The sequence below is a fragment of the Lonchura striata genome, chromosome 26 (assembly GCF_050655825.1).
Source record: "Lonchura striata isolate lonStrDom1 chromosome 26, ASM5065582v1, whole genome shotgun sequence".
Taxonomy (NCBI): domain Eukaryota; kingdom Metazoa; phylum Chordata; class Aves; order Passeriformes; family Estrildidae; genus Lonchura; species Lonchura striata.
This window is the reverse complement of record NC_140728.1, coordinates 2,305,293-2,325,028: the sequence shown is the minus strand read 5'-3', so window position 1 is coordinate 2,325,028 and position 19,736 is coordinate 2,305,293. Positions and strand designations below refer to the sequence as shown.

Sequence of the window (19,736 nt, the reverse complement as noted above, 5' to 3'; positions counted from 1 at the left end):
TTCCAGCAGAGGCGATGGGATTTGCTGGGATTTGCCATGATTCCTGGGTTTCGGTAATTCCCAGATCTCGTACCTGCTGTGGTTTTCTTGCCTGCAAACCTGAAGCAGCAGAAAGAGGCAGTGTGGAGCAGGATCCCAACCTCAGCTGGATGCTTCCTGCCCCAAATGCTGCGGGCGGAGCTGGAAATGAGCTGAAAACACCGGGATAAGGGGAACAATGAGCTCCGGGGCTGTCCTTGGCTGTGGTGAAGCACCTGAGAATTTGCAGAGGAGCCGAAAACCCTCAGGCTCCCCTGGGCCCGGCTTGAGTGCCTGGGGGCAGCCGTTCCGCGGCTCCCTGCCTCTCCCATGCAGCGGGGGGCACGTGGAGCCGCCGTGTGCTGGGCGGGGGTCCCAGGGGACCTGCCTGGGCACCCAGCGTGGTTACAACAGCCAGCATTACATCATCCAGCCGTTCCCAGCGTGATGGGGGAGACAACTGAGAGAGAAGTGAAACCCACAGGCTGAGTTAAAGACAGTTTAGTAGGACTGAGAAGGAAGGGGAAATAGTAATGGTAAAAGAATTGGAATATACAGAATGTAGCGATGCACGCTGGAGTGGTGCCCCCGTGCAGGCTCCTCGCTGCAAAGTCCTTGACTCAATGTAAATAAGCAGTGCTCAGCGGCCGGCTGCTATCAGCCAGCCCGGGATTGTCCTCCGCCCCAAACACGTGTCCCCGCCAGGGGAGAAATCCCAGCCGGACCCGGGACTCCCTGAGGCCATAAATAGCCCCGAGAGGTGGCCCAGCCCTCTTCGCTGCTAGGGAAGAGATGGAGGTGGGCTCGATGATGGCATCTGGACCGTTAAGGGCCGAGGCAAGCTCTGTGAGACCCCTGTGCAGGTAAAGGCTTGAGGATGGGCTGCCTGGGAGCAGCTTTTGGGGGAGATAGGCTGGAGATGGGGCCCCTCGCTGTGGGGGTAGGGAGTGGTTCGGGATGGCCTTGATGCACCTTTCCCGTTTCCCCACCCCCCCGCCGGAGCTGGGGGTCGGCGGCAGCGCTCCAGCCAGGACCCCCCTTCCTCCAGCCCCAACTCCTGCCCTTCTCCCTGCCCCAGCCCTCGGTACCGCTGCTCCCCCACGCCGTTCCTGTCCTGAGCTTCCTTTCCTTGGCAATTAGCAGGAAATGAGGCTGGATGGGGCTGGGAGGACCCTGGATCCTGCCCTGGGATCTGCCCTGGCCAAGGGCTCCCGAGCCCAGACACCAGCCGGGGGGCTTCCAAAATACGTCCCCACCCAAACAAAGCTGGTAGCGAGGGGACGCTAGGGCAGGGCTGGAGCAGGGTCTGACCCCATCCACACGGCTCCCCTGGCTAACAGGAATTTTGCCCGTGGATTCTGTCGGTGGGGCCAGAGCTGCCGCTTCTCACATGACAGAGAATCAGCCCGGGTCTGCAGGTACTTCCAGCGTGGGTTTTGCCGTTACGGAGAGCAGTGCAGGTAAGGAAGGGCTGTGATGCCACGAGGATGGGCTGGGAGCCCAGAGGAGTCATGCTGAACTGATGGGACCCTCTGTTTCTGTCCCTGGGCTCCTCCAGCTACCAGCACGTCCAGGAGGAGCCAGCACCAGTAGGGACCCAGTATGGTGTGATGCCTCACTGCCACTGGGGCCAGGAACCTGGCACTGAGCCCACAGCCATGGACCAGGGGGGAGCCCAGTGCACCGTGGCCCACAGCAGGACATGTGTGGCCTTCAAGTTCCCCAAAATGGAGGCAGAAGTGGAAGAGAAAGACAAGAAGAACACCCCATCACTTGGTAATGTCCCCCATGGGGACATCAGTGGAGAGTTTGTCCCCACAAAAGCTCAGAGTGCCTCAGGTAGGTGCTGGGCTGCCCAGGGGACAAGTGGGGTGACACTGGGGTGGTTATGAAGAAGTTGCCTGTGCATATTTCTGCCTGTGACCAAGCCTGTGTCAAGCTGGGCTGTGGAGAGCTCTCCAGTGTGGGGACTGTCACTGCTGAAGCTGCATGCTCTGAGCAGCCCACCCAGCTCGCTGAGCTTTTCCCTTCTAAGAACTCTCCTCCAGCAGGCTTGCAGCCACAAGGACCAGCACTGGATCCAGACTCCTCTGACCCCAAAGAGGCAATTTTGGAGATGGCAACATGGACTGGTGACCCTGCAAAGGTGGGTTTGGGGTCTCCTGTGGCCGGGTATTCCCTTGTGGTCACCTTGTGGTGTTCCCGAGGCCAGAGCAGTGACAGAACCAGGGGGTTTGCTGTGCTGCTCTGCTTGCAGGTCCCTGCAGAGCCAGGTGCTGTGGCAGCCCTGGCCGCCACCGCAGCGCTGAGGGCCCAGAGTGAGTCTGTAGTGTGTGGCATCTGCATGGACAGGGTGTATGAGAAGCCACTGCCAGAGGAGCGGCTCTTCGGGATCCTCCCGAACTGCAGCCACGCGTACTGCGTGGGCTGCATCCGCAAGTGGCGGCGCAGCCGGAACTTCCAGAGCACCGTCATAAAGTGAGTGCAATGGGGATGTGGCAGGGTGGTCACCATTCCCCCTCCTGTGCCCTGAAATTCTTCCTTTGGTCCGGTGATGTGGCTTCGGGATTGGCGTGAGTTTCCTTTGGGAACAGGCGCTTTGGAGCGGTGACGGGTATGGGGGTGCTGGGGGAAGCTAGGGCAGCAGAACCACCCAGTGTGGGTGCTGAGCCCATGCTCCCTTCTTGGGACACCCAGCTGCACCCATCACCCTCATCCAGGGCCTGCCCAGAGTGCCGGATCACCTCCAATTACTACATCCCCCACAAATACTGGATCTCAGATGTGGGTGAGAAGGAGCAGCTCATCAGAGCCTTCAAGGCACGCACAGGGTGAGTGTGCGGCACTGCCCCAGGGCTGCGGGCTCTGTGCTGCTCTGGGAGCTACCCTCACAACTATGCTTGGAATCCCACAGGAAAATCAGGTGCAAATTCTTCCTCCGTGGCCACTGCCCTTTCAGATCAGAGTGCATCTACCTGCATGAGCTTCCTGCCAAGTGCCTGCGGCGGCACAGACAGCGGCAGCTGAGGATGCCCACTGTAAGTGGGGTGGCACATCCCAGGGCTGGGCTGGGCACCGGGAGCGTGGCTCATCCTCCCTCCTCTGCTGCAGGTGTTCATCCCTTCTTCCTCGGAGAGCTCTGACGAGGAGGATGAGGAGCTCTGCACGCTCGAGTGGGCTCTTACCCTGGCCATGCTGGAGACAGAAATTCCCCACTCGAGTTACGGCCACGAGATGCTTCTCATTGACTTCATCGATTCCGACTGAGCCGTGGGGGCCACGCTGGGCCTGGGTGCTGGTGGTGGCCTGGACCCGTCCCTGGGAGGCAGAAGTGTCTGCTTTGACTCTGCCGTTGTTTTGGGATGGCTCCTGCCGCGGGGGTGTTGCAGGGATGGGGTGGGATGGGGAAGCAGTTCTGTCTGGCATTTATGGGTGCACCGGGGAGACTCAGGGCACAGTCCCACTGCTCTTGCCGTGGTGCCCAGGGGAGACCCACGGGTGGGGTGGGGTGGGGTGGGTGCTGGGAGCCAGCGTGGGGGGGTCCGACATCCACGGGCCGGGCAGCAGGGGGGCACCGTTTTAAACTCTTTTTAGCCAAATCCGGGAATAACGAAATAAAACGGGTTGTGTAAGGCTGCGCTTCCGGGTGCCTATGATCTGTGGGCTGGGGGATCCACCCTCGCGGGAGGGAGGGGAGGCGGTGTTTGGGTTGGAATTTAAGGAATATTTGCATAAGTGAGCTCGTTTGCCGCGCGGGCGATTTGCGTTTCCCGGGGCGGGGCCGGAAGCCTTGGGACAGCGGGCGGGGACGGGGCGACAACCGGGAGGGTGCGGGACAGATGTGAGTGTGCGGGACAGATGTGAGTGTGCGGGGACAGATGTGAGTGTGCGGGACCGATGTGAGTGTGCGGGGACGGGGCGACAACCGGGAGGGTGCGGGACAGATGTGAGTGTGCGGGACAGATGTGAGTGTGCGGGGACAGATGTGAGTGTGCGGGGATAGATGTGTGTGCGGGGACACGGTGACAACCGGTAGGGTGCGGGACAGATGTGAGTGTGCGGGACCGATGTGAGTGTGCGGGACAGATGTGAGTGTGCGGGGACAGATGTGAGTGTGCGGGACCGATGTGAGTGTGCGGGACAGATGTGAGTGTGCGGGGACAGATGTGAGTGTGCGGGACAGATGGGAGTGTGCGGGACCGATGTGAGTGTGCGGGACAGATGTGAGTGTGCGGGGACAGATGTGAGTGTGCGGGGATAGATGTGTGTGCGGGGACACGGTGACAACCGGTAGGGTGCGGGACAGATGTGAGTGTGCGGGGACAGATGTGAGTGTGCGGGGACGGGGTGACAACCGGTAGGGTGCGGGACCGATGTGAGTGTGCGGGACAGATGTGAGTGTGCGGGACAGATGTGAGTGTGCGGGACAGATGTGAGTGTGCGGGACAGATGTGAGTGTGCGGGGACGGGGCGACAACCGGGAGGGTGCGGGGACAGCCGCGAGTGTGCCCGGGACTGCCCCGTGTCCAGCTGTGTCCCGCGTGTGTGACCGTGTCCAGCTGTGTCCTATGTGTGTGACCGTGTCCAGCTGTGTCCCGCGTGTGTGACCGTGTCCAGCTGTGTCCCGCGTGTGTGACCGTGTCCAGCTGTCCCCCGCGTGTGTGACCGTGTCCAGCTGTGTCCGGTGTGTGTGACCGTGTCCAGCTGTCCCCCGTGTGTGTGACCATGTCCGGCTGTCCCCCGCGTGTGTGACCGTGTCCGGGCTCCCCGTGTCTGTGCAGCCCCCGCCGCAGCGATGGAGCCCCGGTGCCCGTCCTGGCTGCAGCTCTGCCCCCGGCCGTGCCGCCTCCTGCTGCAGGCTCTGTCCTCGGGCCCCGCCGGGGCGATGGCCGCGCTGCGGGTGCTGCAGCGGGGCCAGCCCCACGAGGGGCCGGGCCAGCCGTTCTCCTGGCAGGCTCTCACCGCAGCCCTGTGCGCCCAGGAGCCCTGCCTGGAGGGGCCAGAGGACAGCCTGGCTCTGTGAGTTGGATAAGTTTCTAAAACTGGGTGTTTCGTGGGAGTTTTGGGTGTCAGGTGCACAATCTGGGAGAGCACATCCGCTTCCCCTGGCGCACTGGTCCATGCGTGAAGCTGAGGTCACAGCAGTGACCCACTGGTGTCCCAGCGTGTGTCTGCTGTGGGACTCTGCTCCACGGGGCGGGTTGGGCTCAGGACGGGGGAGTTTGCTCTGATCAGTCACCTCTCCTTTCCCAGCAAGCCACGGCTGCTGCTGCTGCCCGTTCTGTGCCAGAGAAACCTCCTCTCCCTGCTCCTCGTGGTGCAGGATGCAGTGCCACGGGACTGCCTTGAGCAGCTGCTCCAGGCCCTGGAGCAGGATTCCCATGTGGATCCCTGGGTGCAGACGCTGGGGGATCTGCTCCGGCGGGGACTGAAGGCAGAGGAGAGCTCCCCATGTCCCCCTGCCCTGTCTTCTGCGTGCCAGCAGCAGCTTAGGGGCCTGTGCCAGAAAATTGCCCAGAAGAAACCAGAGGGGCAAAGAAAATTGAACTGGTGCTTCAGCAAGCAGCCTGGTGCCCCTGTCTCTGTGCCTCAAGGTGGGAAGCGTAAGGAAGTGCCGGAGGAGAACCTGGAGTTGGACAATGAGAGAGAGGGGAAGAGGTTGTTGCTGGAGGAGGCGGCATTTGAGCCCCTGGGGCCCCAGGAATGTGGAGATGAGGCAGGGGTGGAAGAGGAGGTGCCTGAGGAGCCTTCAGGGGATGCATCTGCTCAGAGCACAGATAAAGCTGCTCGGGACAGCTCCCAGCAGGATGCAGCTGGGGAGCTCAGGAAGATTTCCCAGACAGAGCTGGCAGCCGAGGTCCAATCTTTTGTCCAGGTACTGTGTAGGGTTTGCTGTCCCCTTCCAGCCACTGAGCCTTTACAGCCTGATTCCCATTCCTTCATCTCATTTCCCTCAGATGCATGGACAGGGGCTGAAAATGCTGCTGCTGCAGGAGTCCAGCGTAAGTGGTTGCTTCTGTCTCTGTCCTGGAGCTGATGCTCTAAACAGGCTCGTGTCAGGGCCTCAGGAGTGGTGGTAAAGGAGGTGGATTTCAGAGCCAACTGGATGGGGATAAAAAGCCCTGTTGCTACCTCCTCTGGGCTGGGGATACCAACACCTGCCTGCACCCTGCAGGGGTGAGAGGCTGCCTGTGGGCTCAGTGCTGACAGACATGGGGGTAAGGGAGAAGCCCTGGAGCTGCATTTTGTGTGTTGGTTTATTTGGTGCTGTATTTTGTGTGTTGGTGTATTTGGTGCTGTATTTTGTGTGTTGGTTTATTTGATGCTGTATTTTGTGTGTGGGTTTATTTGATGCTGTATTTTGTGTGTTGGTTTATTTGGTGCTGCATTTTGTGTGTTGGTGTATTTGGTGCTGCAGTTTGGGTGTTGGTTTATTTGGTGCTGTATTTTGTGTGTCGGTGTATTTGGTGCTGTATTTTGTGTGATGGTGTATTTGGTGCTGCATTTTGTGTGTGGGTTTATTTGGCGCTGTATTTTGTGGGTCGGTTTTTTTGGTGCTGTATTTTGTGGGTTGGTTTATTTGGTGCTTTACTCAGGACAGTTTCTCTCCAGCACTCCGAGCTGCACACCCTGCCCAAGCTGAGCATCCTGAACAACTGCTCCCCCAGCCAGGTGAGCCCCAGCATCCCTGCTGCAGCTGCTGCAGGGGCCCTGCTGCTGTCCCTAATGTCCCATCCCCTCTGCACCCCCAGCTCGAGGGGCTGTGCTCCTTCCTCCAGCTCTCCACGTGCCCAGAGCCCTTCCTGCTGCGTTTCTGCAGCTGGCTGCTGGCTCTGAGCCCTGACCTCAGCTACACCAGCGCAGCCATCCTGGCAGAGCAGCTCTTCCTCAGGCGAGTATGTGCCAGGGCAGCTTTCCTGCTCCCCGTTCCCCTCTCCACTGTCCCCACCTCCTGCCTTTTCTGTCCCCAGGTCCTGTCCCTCACCCAGCCGCCTTCCCGACACCTCATGGCTGCCCTGACTTCGTTTTGCTCCAAATATTCCCATCCCTTCTGCCGTGTGCTGGTGGCTGCGGTGCTGCAGGGGCCAGGGGAAGGTGTGCTGGGCTGGTGGGAGGTGTGGCTGCTCCTGGGAGCTGGACAGGGGCCCCAGGTGCAGAGTGCTGTGCCCTGGGTGGCATTTGCCATGTGTAAGGAGGCCTGGGGCTGGTTTTTTCAGGGCAGGGGAACACCTGGGGGTTGGGATGGGAAATGGGTTTACAGATGCCCGAGATGGAGTAGGAGGGCTGGCCAGGCTGGCTTCTGGCTTATTTTTTCCCAAAGGACAGTTGCCATACCTCCATGATTGGAGGGCTACTGACAGCTCCTAATGCTCAGGCCAGTGCTGCTGTGAGGAGAGGGTGAACCCCTGCTACAGTGGCATCCCCTTTTCCCAGAGGCTGGTGCTGTTTAAACCTTTGCTGCAGCTGGGCAAAGGAAACAGAATTATCCTGAGCAGTAGCAGGGGGCACTCTGTAGTTTCTGCCTGTCCTGACTGGGACATACTCCTGTGAAGAGGTGCCAGGAAGGGCCAGGCACATCCCCATGGATTTGGCAGCCTCTGGAGGCTCTCCCCTGCTGCTTTGCCCTTGCAGGTGCTGAGCAGACCAAGCTGCTGTGCGAGCTCGTGGAGGAGTGCCTGGAGCCACACGCTGTGCAGCTGGTGCTGAGGTGAGGGGTGACAGCTCTGCTTTGGCCTGACGCCCACCTGGGTGGGTCCAGCTGGCTCCAGCCCTCTGGGAGCACCAGCAAGGCCACGGAGCAGCACCTTTCCTCCTCACCATCCTTCCAGCCAAGTCCTGGAGGTGCCTTTGTCAGAGAAACTCCTGCCAGTGCTGCAGGCCGTGCTGGGGCGGCAGGTGAGGGGCCCACCTTGTCCCACGGGTTTCCTTGATGGCTCCAGCAGTGCTGGAGCAAGGACCCGCTCTCCTGCCTGCTCCTGGCTCTGTTCCAGGAGGTGCTGCCCCCGGAGCTCTTGGATCTCCTGGTCCTGACCCTGTGCCAGCAGGCTCCAGCCTTCGCCACCTCGCTCAGCTTCGCCAAGCTGGTGACGGCCGTGCTGACGGCGTGTCAGAGCCAGGTGAGCCCGGCCAGGCTCAGCTCCTGCAGCTCCTGGGGCCTGCCTGAGGTCCCAGGTGAGGTCCCAGCTGGGCTCCAGGCAGGGCAGGGCCCTGAGCTGCTGCTGCCTCCACCCCAGGTCAGCCCAGCTCACCGGAGCAGCCTGGCTGCCGTGCTGGAGAGGAGCAGTGCAGCTCTGAAGAAATCGCTGCAGGCGGTGCTGGAAGGGGCCAGGTGAGGTGGGACAGGGCAGGTTCTGCACCCAGGCTGGGGAACCAGAAGGTGCCACGCCTGCTGTGCCAGAGCTGTGAATGGTGGGTACGGCAGTGGCTTCTCTCTTCTTGATTTTTGTCTTTCCTCAGGTGACAGCCAAAAGGAATCGTGAGGGGTCAGCTTCCTTGTGTGGAGGACACTCGTTGCACAGCAGCAGCCACAGCCACCCCTCCCTGTCTTCTCCCTGCTCAGGTGGGACCCTGCGAGTGGGGTCTGTTCCCCCAGAGTGCCCAGGGCTGCCCCTGGTCTGAGGGGCTCTTGCTGGGCAGTGCCATCCCAGCCCCCCACACTCCCGGGGGCTCAGAGGGGTTTTGGTTGAACAATTCAGGTTTTTCAGGTGTTTCTGTGTGTGTTCTGCCTCGGGCCTGCCACACTCTGCAAGGTGACCTGGCCCTCCTGTGCTGGGGCAGGGCTGTGGGGGCCAGGCAGGACACAGCCCACGGAGAACTTCCAGCCCTGGGTTCTTACTGCCCAAAACCCATCACTGAGCCAGCACAGACATTGGTTTGAGGCTGCACGAAGTTGATAATTCTGGATTTAGCTCACTATCTTGAGCTGGGCTGCTGTTTGTATATCTGATCTGCTGGGATTTACAGACCTCTGGCTGCAGCAGAGTGGGATTTTACTGAATTCCAGCTGAATTTAGCTGGGAAATTTGAGTGTTCTGCTTTAAATCCACCTTTCTATCCTGTTTGCCTGGCCCGTGAGGGGCCCTGCTGACACATTTCTGGTGATGATGACCCTACTCATTGCCCTAATAGAAAATGCTTGTGTGGCATGACTCTGCTCAAAGTTCTATCCTGTATTCTTGAAAATACCCACTGGAAACCTCATCTAGGCACCTCCTGGTCTGAGAACTGAGAAGAAAAGGCTGGGACAGAGTGGAGACTCAGGCACGTAGAGCTAGGGTTTCAGTGGAGGTTTTGAATCATTGCATTCAGGAGCTTCAGAAACTATTTAAAAATCCATAAACATCTACAAAGGGAGAAGGAGAATTAAAACTTGCAGGTGTGACGTGTGACTGCTCCAGGTTTGCACAATAATGTTTATATCCCAACCAGAGGAAGGAAACTCTGAAGCATTAGGTGACACTCTTAAGGCTGAGAGCCAGATTTCTTTATATAAGAATCCCTTAAGCTATTTTAGGTGACAGGGGACTGATGAGGCTTCAAAGTCCGCATTAGCTGCAGGATAGAAACCTCCAGGGAGCCAGATTGTTGATGTGTTTGCATTCCAGTGAGTTAGTGGCTGAGTAAAGTGAAGCTATTGTAGGGCTGCCCAAAATACGACATAAATAGAAATTGTGCCATGATCATCAAGGTCTAAGCCCTGCTCTTCTGGCTTTATTAGGTAGCAGGCTCTGATCTTTGCAGTTTCCCTGCAGAGCTTCTACCAAGTGACCTCGGTGTCATTGTCCCCAGTGCTCTGTCTGGCTGTGGCTGTTGGTCACATGGAGGTGACCACTGGCTTGTGGCAAGTCCCTCTTGGTCCTGTTTTTGCTCTTGGCTGCAGCTCCTCGTGTGCTGTGGGTTCCTCTGAGGTGTGCATGCAGATAACAATCCTGTAAGGAGAGCTGGGAGCACACCCTGGGGACACTGCACATGCTGGTGGAACACTTTATATGGAGGTTGGCAGCACAGAAAACTTCACTTTTGACTCCTCTTGACCCTTTGAGAGCTTAAAAATCCATCCTGAACAGTGCAGAGAGGTGGATGCAGCATAAAACATCAGTCAGATTTTATAGTTCAGCAGAACCTTGGCCAAGGGTGGCAGGAGTTCCAGGACTGGCTTTGTCCTTGTCCTGGTTTAAGAGTGGTGATGGTGAAGGGAATAGTCTGAAGCTTTGTCTGAGACCTTTCCTAGTTTACTTGTGATAATTGGCAGTGGTTCCTTACCTGCTTCCTCTTCTGTTTGTAGAGTTTTACTTCACATTACAGAGGGGAATTCCCTTTTTGGCCTAGTAGTTCTTGGGTTTTTTTAGAGGAAATTCTTCATATGCAGTTGCATGGGTTGTCTGTCCACTCTGCTGCCTCCACACTCTCCACAGGGATTTTTGAACCAGTTTCATGACAGGATGATTTCTCCACTGCCCCGGTGCCTTCATGGGGCTGTGGTCAGGCAGCAGTGAACCTTTGGGGTGAGCAGGCTTGTTAAACACCAGACATCTGAGCCATGCTGGGGCCTTGGGCCATGCAGCACCTTGTTGGAAAGGGCTGAAACTCAGTGATTTTCCTGAAAATGCCCTGTCTCCATCCCCCAAGGGGCTGCCCTTCTCCAAACAGGAGCTCCAGGTTGTTGCTGTTTCCCCTCCTGCAGCAGTGCCAGGGGTCACCCCACTTCTCCCTGGAGGTAACTGTGTCTTCAGTGACAGCCTGCTAATCTCATGTGTAATCCCCAACGTGCTGATGCACTTCTACCTGGAAACCTGGGGGCTGTGACACCCAAATGTGAGGCTGAACTGCTCTGGGGGAGGCTCAGCAATATTTATTTTTTTCACTTGGGATTTAAAACTGAATAAAAAGGAAGAGCAGTTTTCCTTCTTGTCTGTTTGGTGTTTTTTGTTTTGTTTTTTTTTGCCAATAACCTTTTAATCATAGGCAAGGATCGTGTTCTCTCTTGGGTAGCCTGGTTCCTGTCAGCTAGGGAAGCCGGGGCCACAGGAAGGTGAATTTGAGGGAGGGCTGGGCTGCTGTTTCGTGGTTGGGCCCCTGCACAGACCTGTAAGTCACGCTTGCCACATCAGTGGCAGCAGTCAGCGTCAGTCTGAGCAGCTTTCTTCCAAGAAGTGAATAATCCAGATGACCACTCTGTGATCTGAGCTGGGAGTTCAGCTCGGCTTCAGGTGCCCTGGGAGGTGCTGCTGCCGTGAGGGACCTCGCTGGAAGGAGCCCAGGGGACAAAGGCACAGCCACATGCTGCCACCCACACCCCTGGGCTGGAGATCTCCCCCGAGGGTCTCGTTCCTCCCTGCTGGACAGGTCTGTGTGAGGGGAACTGGGCTGCTTTTCCTTGCCTGAGGCTCTGCGATACCTAGATTGCAATCACCATTTAGCTGCTCCCAGCTTAAAAAATAAGAATGCCTAAAAATCCCGGCATGCTTTTAGTAAATGCTTTTAGAGACTCTTGGTTCGTGAACAGACAGGGACATTGCCTCTTGTGAGCCCTCCCCTGAGTGAGGGAAGGAACAGAGGCAGCAGTGAGATGTGTCCCGGGCTCTGTGTGCCCCACGGAGCCTGATGTGCCCCCTGGTCCAGCTGCTGCTCCTCTCTGCGCGGGTTCCCACCTCACCTCCCCCTGTTTGGAACACCTGGGGCTGCATTCTGGGCTCGCAGGTGGGTCAGAGCCAGCACTGGGAGATGCTGTTTGCCCTCTCAGGGCTGGAGAGGTCTGCAGACCCCCTGGGCATGGGGGGAAATCAGCAGCAGCCCCCAGGTAGTGCTGAAGGTGGAGCCCGAGTCGCTGTAAGCTCCTTAGGAGAAGAAAGCGGCTTTAGAGGATGCGATGGATTTGAGCAAAGGGGTTGAACCGCGGATGGGGCAGTGGGGGGATGGCTGGGGGGGAGGTGGGGCTGCTGAGAGGGGCAGGAGGGAAGGGGGACCCGGGCAGAGTGGCTTCCCTGCATCACCCAACAAGATGCTACAGGGGCTCCTCATCAGCCGCTCGGGTTTCGCCTGGTGCGGGCCCCCCATGAAAGCACCGGGGGATCCCCCATCTCTCCCGGCTGCCCGGGAGCAGGGAGATGCCGAGGCTGAGCCCGCAGGCACGGAGGGAGCAGTCCTGCTCTTTCCCGGCTCCCGGAGCGGCTGCGGGACCCGGCCCCGCACCAAAAGCAGAGGTTTCCTGGCCACCTGCAGACCACTCTGCCCGCCCTGGCCGGCGCGGGGAGCTCCCGGCCGCTCTCTCGCATCTCCTTTAAAGGCCTTCTCTCCTCGGGCTCGGCCCCGCAGCTCCGCTCGCCGCTGTGCCCGCGGGGAGGCTCCGCCAGCAGCCCCGAGCCGCGGAGCGCGGCCGCGCCGCGCCCCGGAGCCGCTGCCGGCTCTGGGCGCCCAGCAGAGCGGAGCGGGTCCGAGCTGGGCCCCGGCATCTGCCTTCGGCTGCCTGCGAGGAGATCGGGCAGGTAATGATGTCCCGGGGAGCGCCGAGTCGAGGGAAAGCCCGGTCTGGCATCTCAGGGGGTTCCTTATGCTAAACCAGCGGCGTGTCTCGTATCTTTTCCATCTGTAACGCAAAGATAAAGGAGCGAGCGTCTGCGAGGCTCGGAGCTGTGGGAAGGCAGCAGGCGGCAGGGTCTGCCGCAGCTGGGATGGATTGAGCACTTAGCAGCCGGGACCAGCCCTCCGGAGCGCTCTGATGCTGATGGTGTGATGAGTTTGGCTGATCCCTGCTGGCTGGAGACGCCCGAGCCCCTGGGTGGAGGTGTCAGCGACAATTCCCACTGTATAGGTGTGAAATGGGCTGGCGTTGGTGCCAAGTGCTGCTTTTTACACCTCCACCCAGAGCCGAGTGATGGCCCTGCTTGGAGCTGGGCTGAGCTTGGCCAAGGCTTTCCACAGGGCTTCAAGCAGTCCCTGCTCTCTGTCCCCCTAGGTCTCTCCTGCATTTCCTGTCCTGGACAAAAAAATTCTCCTTCTGTCCTAAATCTGCATGTCCATGGGCCCAGCCTGCGAGGAGTCACTGTGGGACAGTCCCTTGTGCACAGTGACTTCACGCTGGGGCTTCCTGCATCCTTCTCTGATCCTTTAAACATTGCAAAACAGCTTAGATGGGTTGTCCAAGCTCCCTTATATTTGGAAATCTTTTCTATTTGTCTCTCTGGGAGCTCAGGGACCTGGAGAGCAAGGGTTGCTCACACCGGTTGGTGGCTGCAAATCTATCTCCCCCCAGGAAGCTGACCCACATCACAAACCCAAAATGAGGATTGCCCTGGGGGAAGGAAATGGGGCTGGCAAGAAGGAAAGCCCACCTTCTTGCATTGAATTTCTCATCTGCCTCGCTCGGTGCCCGCCCAAATCCCAGCAGATTCCTCCCAAATCGCAGCGGGCCTCCCCACCTCTTTTCCCACAGATGCCTCCACGCTAAGCAGAGGAGCTCCACGCTCCTGCTGGGTGAGAAAACACTTTAAAAATATAACATTTAGAGGCGTTCTCCATCTGCGCGCAGCTAATGTGGGTCTCTCCCGATAGGTGTGCTGGTCCTGGAGCCTCGGCACTGCCCAAATGAAGCCGCTCGAGGGGCAGGGGGAGGAGGAGGCGGCGCAGGCACCGGCCCAGGGGCGCCGGCGGCGGCAGCGGCAGAGGACGAGCTGCCGAGCCAGCCCCTCGCCTCGGAGGTACGTGCCCAAAAAGCTGCCCCCGGGGTGCTAGCAAGGATGGGACAGTGGTGGCAGTGCCAGGCAAGGGATGCTGAGCATCGTTCTCCTGCAGCCGCTGCTCTCGGGCTCGCCAGGAGGAGAGGGAAAAGCTCTGCTGCAGCCCTTTCCAGAGGCAGGGGGAAAAGTTTGGGGGTCCAAACCCTCTCCCAGTGGGATGCTGGGCTCCAGCGTGGGGCTGCTGAGGGCTCTTTGCACAGCAGCTCCTGCGTCTCCACGCACTGGTGACCTGCCGTCCCTGGTGGCCTCCAGCATCAGTGGGCAGGGATGCTACAGAGCTGCCGGACCTCCTGGCAGCCAGGACAGGGGTTTGGGATGATAAACATATCCCAGTGCGCTTTTAGGGGCGCCTGCCATCCCCGTGGGGTGCTCTGAGATGGTGCCTGCTGGGCTCTGGGTGAGTTGTGGTGCTGGAAGAAGCCGGCTCGCAGCGAGGTCCGCTTGGCAGCCGGAGCAAAATTTAAAAAAAAAAAAAAATTAAAAAAAAAAAAAAAGACCAGGCTGAGGCAAAGTACGGCAGTGGCTGGTGACTCATTGCTGGCTGGAAACGGCTCCGGCGGGTCCTCAGTGGGGCTCTGCGGCGGCGGCAGGAGCCGAGGGGCGGCTCGCAGAGCGGGACGGGGACGGAGCAGGCTGCGGAGGATGCTCGGGAAGGAGCCAGGTCCGGAGCAGCCCCATCGAGGGAGCTGGGGGAGCGCGGGGGGTGCGATGCTGCCGGTGCTTCCTGAGTTTCTTTAGGGTTTACCCGGGATTCCCTCCACAGGGAGCAGCAGGCAGAGCTCTCCGGGCTCACCACATCTCCGGGTGAAGGTAAGGGCAGCCCAGGTGGGGATGGGGTCGCAAGGGTGGGTTTGTCACCTTCCCTCCCTGAGCAGCATAAGGGTGTTCCCTGGCCTGGCACCACACCTGCAGCCCCTTCCAGCCCTGGGACCCCAACACCATCCCCTGGATTTGCCTCACCAGCTGCAACCCACCCTCTGCATTGGATCCATTGCTCTCCTCCCCCTGACCTGGTCCAGTTTGGCTCCAGCTCCCTTTATCCCATAGGGATATTTTGGGGGGTACCTGCCAGCTGATGTCCCTTGGTGCCAGGGGCAGCTTTGGGGGTCTCTCCTGAAGTGGGGTCAGGCTGGGGAGGGGTCCCTGCTGCCCAGCTCCCAGCACCCTTTCTGTCCCCAGGCAGGATGAGCAGTCCCCAGGGACAGCCAGGTGGGGTTTTGGCCAGGAGTGAGCAGAGTGTGGAGCAAGTCAGCCAGGTGAGAGGGAGGGGAGGGTGAGAGGGAGGGGAGGGTGAGTGGGGCCTTCCCTGCCTGGCTCCTTGGGCTCAGCCAGGCCCCCCAGCCCCTCTGTGCTGGTCCTTTTGGGGTGCTGGGCAGCAGCAGGGAGAGGTTTGCCCCAGCTGCACCTTTGTGCCCCTCAGGAGCCAGGCAGGGCCGTGCAGGAGCAGGCTGTGCACCCTGGGGACAGTGACAGGACTAAACAAGGTGGGTGAGACCCCGTCCCAGCCCAGCTGGGTCCCCTTAGGGGAAGGTTTGCAGTAGCTGGGGATGAGCATGGGAACATGTTCTGATGAGAGTCATCTCCTCTGGTGGGGACATGGGGAAGGGGACACTGGCCTGGGAGGAGCTAAAGCCCCTCTGCTGGGGGAAGGATTGGGATGGTTCCAAAACAGGGGCACCTACTCCCTGCTAAGACTGGAGGGCAGAGGGAGGAGGAAGGTCAAGGGAAAGCCCTCACGTGTGGTCTCTTGTGGCCCCACTGCCCTCCTGCAGATGCAGAAACCCCAGAGGAGCCGCTGCTGAGTCTCCCCAGTGAGCTCTCAGTGCTGGACAGATTTGGTTTGCACAGGTAAGACCAGTGAGCACCTGCATCCCTCTGGGGGCTCCAGGACAGGGGGGGTTCCAGGGCACAGCAGGCTCAGAGATTGGACTTCCCTCCTTTTCCATTGCACAAGAGCTGCTGTCCACACAATGGGCACTTGGCTTCCCACTTCTGGTGGTGGCTGGCACCCCTGGGAGCAGAGCAAGGGCATTTTCAGCATGCAGCCCCCATGATGCCTCCATCCCTGACAGCACTTCTCTTTCTGCAGGGTGGCTTTGACCGAGCAGGATCTGGAGGTGAGGGCAGCTGGGGGCTGTGGGTGGGCTGAGGAAAGGGGACACAAGGACGGACCCTGCTGGCTCACAGTCCCACGGCCGTGCCCTGCTCCTTCAGGCACCGCAGGCCCCTGGCAGCCACCTTATCAACCCTTTCCCAGAGATGCTTTTGGCATTTGGAGGCAGCTGCATTTCCACCAGCCTGTCCTCTGCGTGCCCGGCAATCCCACAAAGTGCTCTGCAGCCGGGGAGGCGGCGGGAGCCACGCTAATAAAAATCATTTCCCTGCGAGTGCCAGGGCTGAGTCAGGCTCAGCCGGCAGCCGGGACCCGCAGCCAGGGCTGCTCCTGCCAGGAGGGCTCAGGATTTCCATGCGTTATCAGCTGCCTGGGGGACCCGGGCTGGCATCTCAGGGGACTGTCCCCAGCATGCAGCAGCCTAACTGGTGCTGGGCAAGGCAAGTGCTAATTATCTTTAGCACTGGCCTGTTTGGTGGCACGCTGGGAGCTCTGTCTGTGCCTTGGGGACAGCAGCACACGGCCCTGGTGGTTTCCCTTCTGGCCTCGTGTCCCACCTCTCACCTCCCCACCTTGCAGGCAGCCTTTGCCCACCTCGCCCTGGCTTTTCGCTGCGACGTGTTCACCCTGCAGCAACGGGTGCTGGTGGAAAAACGGGCACGGGATGCAGCAGAGGAAAACATCCAGGAGGAGCTGGGGCAGTGCCGGGCTGCCCTGGAGGTAGGTGGGCACAAGGGCAGGGGGCTGGCACGTGCTGGGGTCATCCAGCCCCAGAGGGGTTCGGGCACTCCAAGTGCCAGCTCCAGCAGCTCCATCCTTTCCCCCACAGAGGCTGGGCCGATCCTGTGCCAATGCAGGCTGCAAGGAGATGCTGCAGCAGCTGCAGCACAGCCTGGCCGTGCTGTCAGCGGCCGTTGAGAGGGCAACCAGTGCCGCAGAGAAGCTGGGGGCTGTACACCAGGTGTGCACACAGCCCAGGGCTGGGAGTGATGGAGGTGCTCCAGATGGGCTTGGGGTTTGTCCTGGGCTCACTGGGGTTTGTCCCTCCTCCTCACGGCGCTGGCCTTGACCTCCTGTTTGCTCTTAGCAGGGTGCAGGGGATCCACCCGCCTGCCCGAGGGGTGGGAAGGGGATGCCCCTGCAGTGCCCGGTGGAGGCAGCACGGGGGGCACAGGGAGGGGCTGGCAGAGCTGCTCCTCAGGAGGCAGAGCCCTGATCCCCCGTCCCGCCTGGCTGCAGGAGGCACGGATGAGCCGAGCAGCAGAGGTGATGGTGCAGCACGTGGAGAACCTGAAGCGGCACCAGGCGCGGGAGCACGCGGAGCTGGAGGAGATGAAGCGCTTGATCCAGCAGAACTCCCGCAACCGGCAGCTGGCAGAGACCCAGGGTGAGGCGGGCTCAGGGATGGCACGGAGCAGCCCTGCAGGATTTGGTCCCGAGCCCCTCGGGGGGGTCAGTGTGACCCTGCACCGCAGAGCCGCTGGTGGTGTGAGTTGAGGACTGGCAGTGGGGAAGGGAACAGCTGATGGCAGTTGTGAGGGGACAGTGGGACAGCAGATCCGTGTGGGAGCAGGTGCTGGTGGCCAGAGAGCCACAACCCAGCTGGGAATGCAGGGCAGGGGGCCCCATGCACAAAAAGGACTCTGTTCCTGAACACCAAGCCCCACACGTGGCACTGTGTGCACGGGACCAGGCACATGGCCAGGACAGCTTTCAGGAGCTTTGTGACTGTCTGCATCCCCCATCTTGGTGCTGGGGGATGATGTAAGGCAGATTCTCTTTGCTCCCAGATGATGTGGAGCCACGGCTGAGACCTCACCCCCTGAAGAGAACTTTCCAGCAGGTAACTGGTTCCAGTTCAGGAGTCTTGGAGCCACTGTCTCCCCATGGCCTGCTGTCCTCCCTCGACTGGCTGTCCCCACACACCCGCCTGTTCCCAAAAATGTCACTGCAGCCAGCTGCTTGCTGCAGGGAAGATCTGCTGGAAATGCCAGGGATGGGGCAAAATGTAGGGACAGCCTCGGAGGGCTGTTGGTAGAAGGACAGGATGCCCAGCAAGCTGAGGGCTGCCTGTGCAAGAGATCTTAGGCAGATCCTTCTTCCATTGCAGGGTCACTGCAAGAGCCACAGGCTTGGCTGTTCTTTAGCACCAGCTTGAATCTGATCCTGATCCCCTTAATAGCTCCAGAGGGAGGGGAGGGGGTCAGGCAGCCCCACCAGGACAGCTTGCAGCAGTAATGACAGGCACAAACCTCTTGGCTTTGACCTGCCCTGGCTTCCTGGCTTCCCCTCTTAGCTCCAGAGGGAGCTGGCAGTGCCCCGTGGTGTCCCTTGCCCGTGCTGGGGAGGTGCTGGGGCAGGAGGAGCTGCACAGTGCTCACCCCCAGCCCCTCTGTTGCAGGGGTCTGCCCGCCGCAGAGTCAGCATCGCCGTCATCCCCAGGCAGCTCTTGGTAAGGACGTGGCTGGGGGGGACAGCCAGGAGCCGTGTCCCCAGCCTCGGTGCCACTGGGGCTCCGTGTCCCCACTGATACTCCCACCCTCGGTGCCCAGCCAGGTGCCAGCCCTGAGAGCCGAGCAGCACCAGCGGGTGCCCTGGAGCCAGAGGGGGCCCAGCGCTGGCCCAGCAGCCAGAGGTAACTGCGCTGGGTGGCCGGGCAGCGTGGCACCAGCTGCCACTGCCCCGTGTGGGACAGCACCGACCCCGTCCTCTCCCTCCCCAGGACTGAGCTGGAGCCACAGGGCCAGGACAGCGCCGTGACCGGGAGGCTGGTGGCAGAGGCAGATGGCAGAGGCTCAGACACAGGGAACGAGGAGCCAGAGCAGCTTGGGCTGACGTGAGCAGCACCCTGCGCGTGCCCAGCATCCTCCCATGGCTCTCTGTGGTCCCCAGGTGGCCAGCACTTGGGCAGGGGGCTGGGGGATTTGGTGGTGGAAGGCTGGGATGTTGTTTGGCTGCCTCAGTTTTGCCCACACATTGTGGGTTGCCCACACCCTCCTCAGCCTTGTTCACTCGGGTTTGTAAAAGGGCCAGTGAGGTTTGGGGCTGAGTTAAACATCCTCCTTGCCCCCAGACGGGGTGGAGGTGGGATTTGCTGTCCCCCACGGATGACAGTGTCCCTGGTCACCTTCTCCCCAGGTCCAAGGGGTCTGCAGCGGAGCTGTGGCGTCCCTGGCTCTTCTTCCCACAGCACTACTGGGTTTTCTTCTGGCTGCTTCTCCTGAGCATCGCCTTCCTCCTCCTCGTCCGTGCCCTGGAGTTGCAGCGGCTGCAGTCTGCAGCATCCTCCAAGGCCTAGCTGGACCAGGGAGGAGGAGCTGAGAGGCGTCTCTGCTCCTTCCCCACGTCCTAAAACACCAAAACACTAGAATAATAAAATGGGAGGAAAAATGGGGGAATTGTAATGACGGAGCAGGGGCTAGGATCAAAGGTAGCATCTGTGGTAGGGTCCAGGGTATGGTTGGCACCTCTGTCTAACCATGAAGGGTTCAGGGAGCTGCAGCAGCTCTCAGTGATGCTGTGAGCTGCCTGTTCTCAGCACATGGAGGGATGCAGGAGTGCTCTCACCCATCCCCTGCGCTGGGGACAGCTCGGGCTGCCCACGGCCGTGGGTTTCTTTAGAGCCACGTCGCTCAGTGCCACCAGATGCCCTCAGTCCCTGCTGTAATTCACACCTAATGCTGCTTTGCTGCTGCCGGGGGACAGCGCTGGGGCTGGAAGGCGCAGGTCGGTGATCAGCCTTTCCCAGGCACCACGGAGCGCTCACAAACAGAGGGAGCTGTTCCCGAGCGCCTGGGAAAAGCGCTGGGTTTGACACAGACGTTTCCGTGTCCGCCCAGCCTCCCGCGGCCCCGAAACTCGGGTGGGTT

The 19,736-nt window shown here is 60.1% G+C and overlaps 3 protein-coding genes across 16 annotated transcripts; all 3 read left to right on the top strand.

The window, feature by feature from the left end:
* Positions 1-663: 663 nt before the first annotated feature.
* Positions 664-3,655, top strand: LOC110473434 (uncharacterized). 2 transcript variants are annotated; one of them, XM_085561156.1, is made up of 8 exons: positions 664-881; positions 1,359-1,478; positions 1,577-1,857; positions 2,070-2,164; positions 2,276-2,496; positions 2,739-2,849; positions 2,933-3,056; positions 3,130-3,655. In XM_085561156.1, exons 1-8 carry the CDS (start codon positions 811-813, stop codon positions 3,283-3,285), a joined length of 1,179 nt encoding a protein of 392 aa, XP_085417282.1. In that variant the 5' UTR covers positions 664-810; the 3' UTR covers positions 3,286-3,655. The 2 variants fall into 2 exon arrangements, with proteins under 2 accessions (XP_085417282.1, XP_085417281.1); XM_085561155.1 differs by having other exon boundaries at positions 2,067-2,164; positions 3,130-3,422.
* A 141-nt stretch (positions 3,656-3,796) lies between these two features.
* FANCE (FA complementation group E) lies at positions 3,797-10,922 on the top strand. 13 transcript variants are annotated; one of them, XM_085561127.1, is made up of 12 exons: positions 3,797-3,859; positions 4,800-5,037; positions 5,272-5,893; positions 5,976-6,020; positions 6,631-6,690; positions 6,771-6,914; positions 6,990-7,113; positions 7,651-7,726; positions 7,848-7,914; positions 8,010-8,135; positions 8,253-8,347; positions 8,476-10,922. In XM_085561127.1, the coding sequence occupies exons 2-12, from the start codon at positions 4,814-4,816 to the stop codon at positions 8,477-8,479; spliced, it is 1,587 nt and encodes a 528-aa protein (XP_085417253.1). In that variant the 5' UTR covers positions 3,797-3,859; positions 4,800-4,813; the 3' UTR covers positions 8,480-10,922. The 13 variants fall into 13 exon arrangements, 12 of the variants coding, with proteins under 12 accessions (XP_085417253.1, XP_085417258.1, XP_085417254.1 ...); XM_085561128.1 differs by lacking the exon at positions 3,797-3,859 and adding an exon at positions 3,932-3,964; XM_085561129.1 differs by lacking the exon at positions 3,797-3,859 and adding an exon at positions 4,492-4,523.
* Positions 10,923-12,636: 1,714 nt separating this feature from the next.
* On the top strand, positions 12,637-19,259 carry LOC110473436 (uncharacterized). The gene is made up of 16 exons (XM_085561134.1): positions 12,637-12,829; positions 13,451-13,491; positions 13,570-13,715; positions 14,518-14,564; positions 14,934-15,010; positions 15,175-15,238; positions 15,527-15,602; positions 15,844-15,871; positions 16,447-16,587; positions 16,697-16,828; positions 17,107-17,254; positions 17,658-17,710; positions 18,269-18,319; positions 18,420-18,502; positions 18,590-18,703; positions 19,006-19,259. The coding sequence occupies exons 1-16, from the start codon at positions 12,751-12,753 to the stop codon at positions 19,163-19,165; spliced, it is 1,440 nt and encodes a 479-aa protein (XP_085417260.1). The 5' UTR covers positions 12,637-12,750; the 3' UTR covers positions 19,166-19,259.
* Positions 19,260-19,736: the final 477 nt, after the last annotated feature.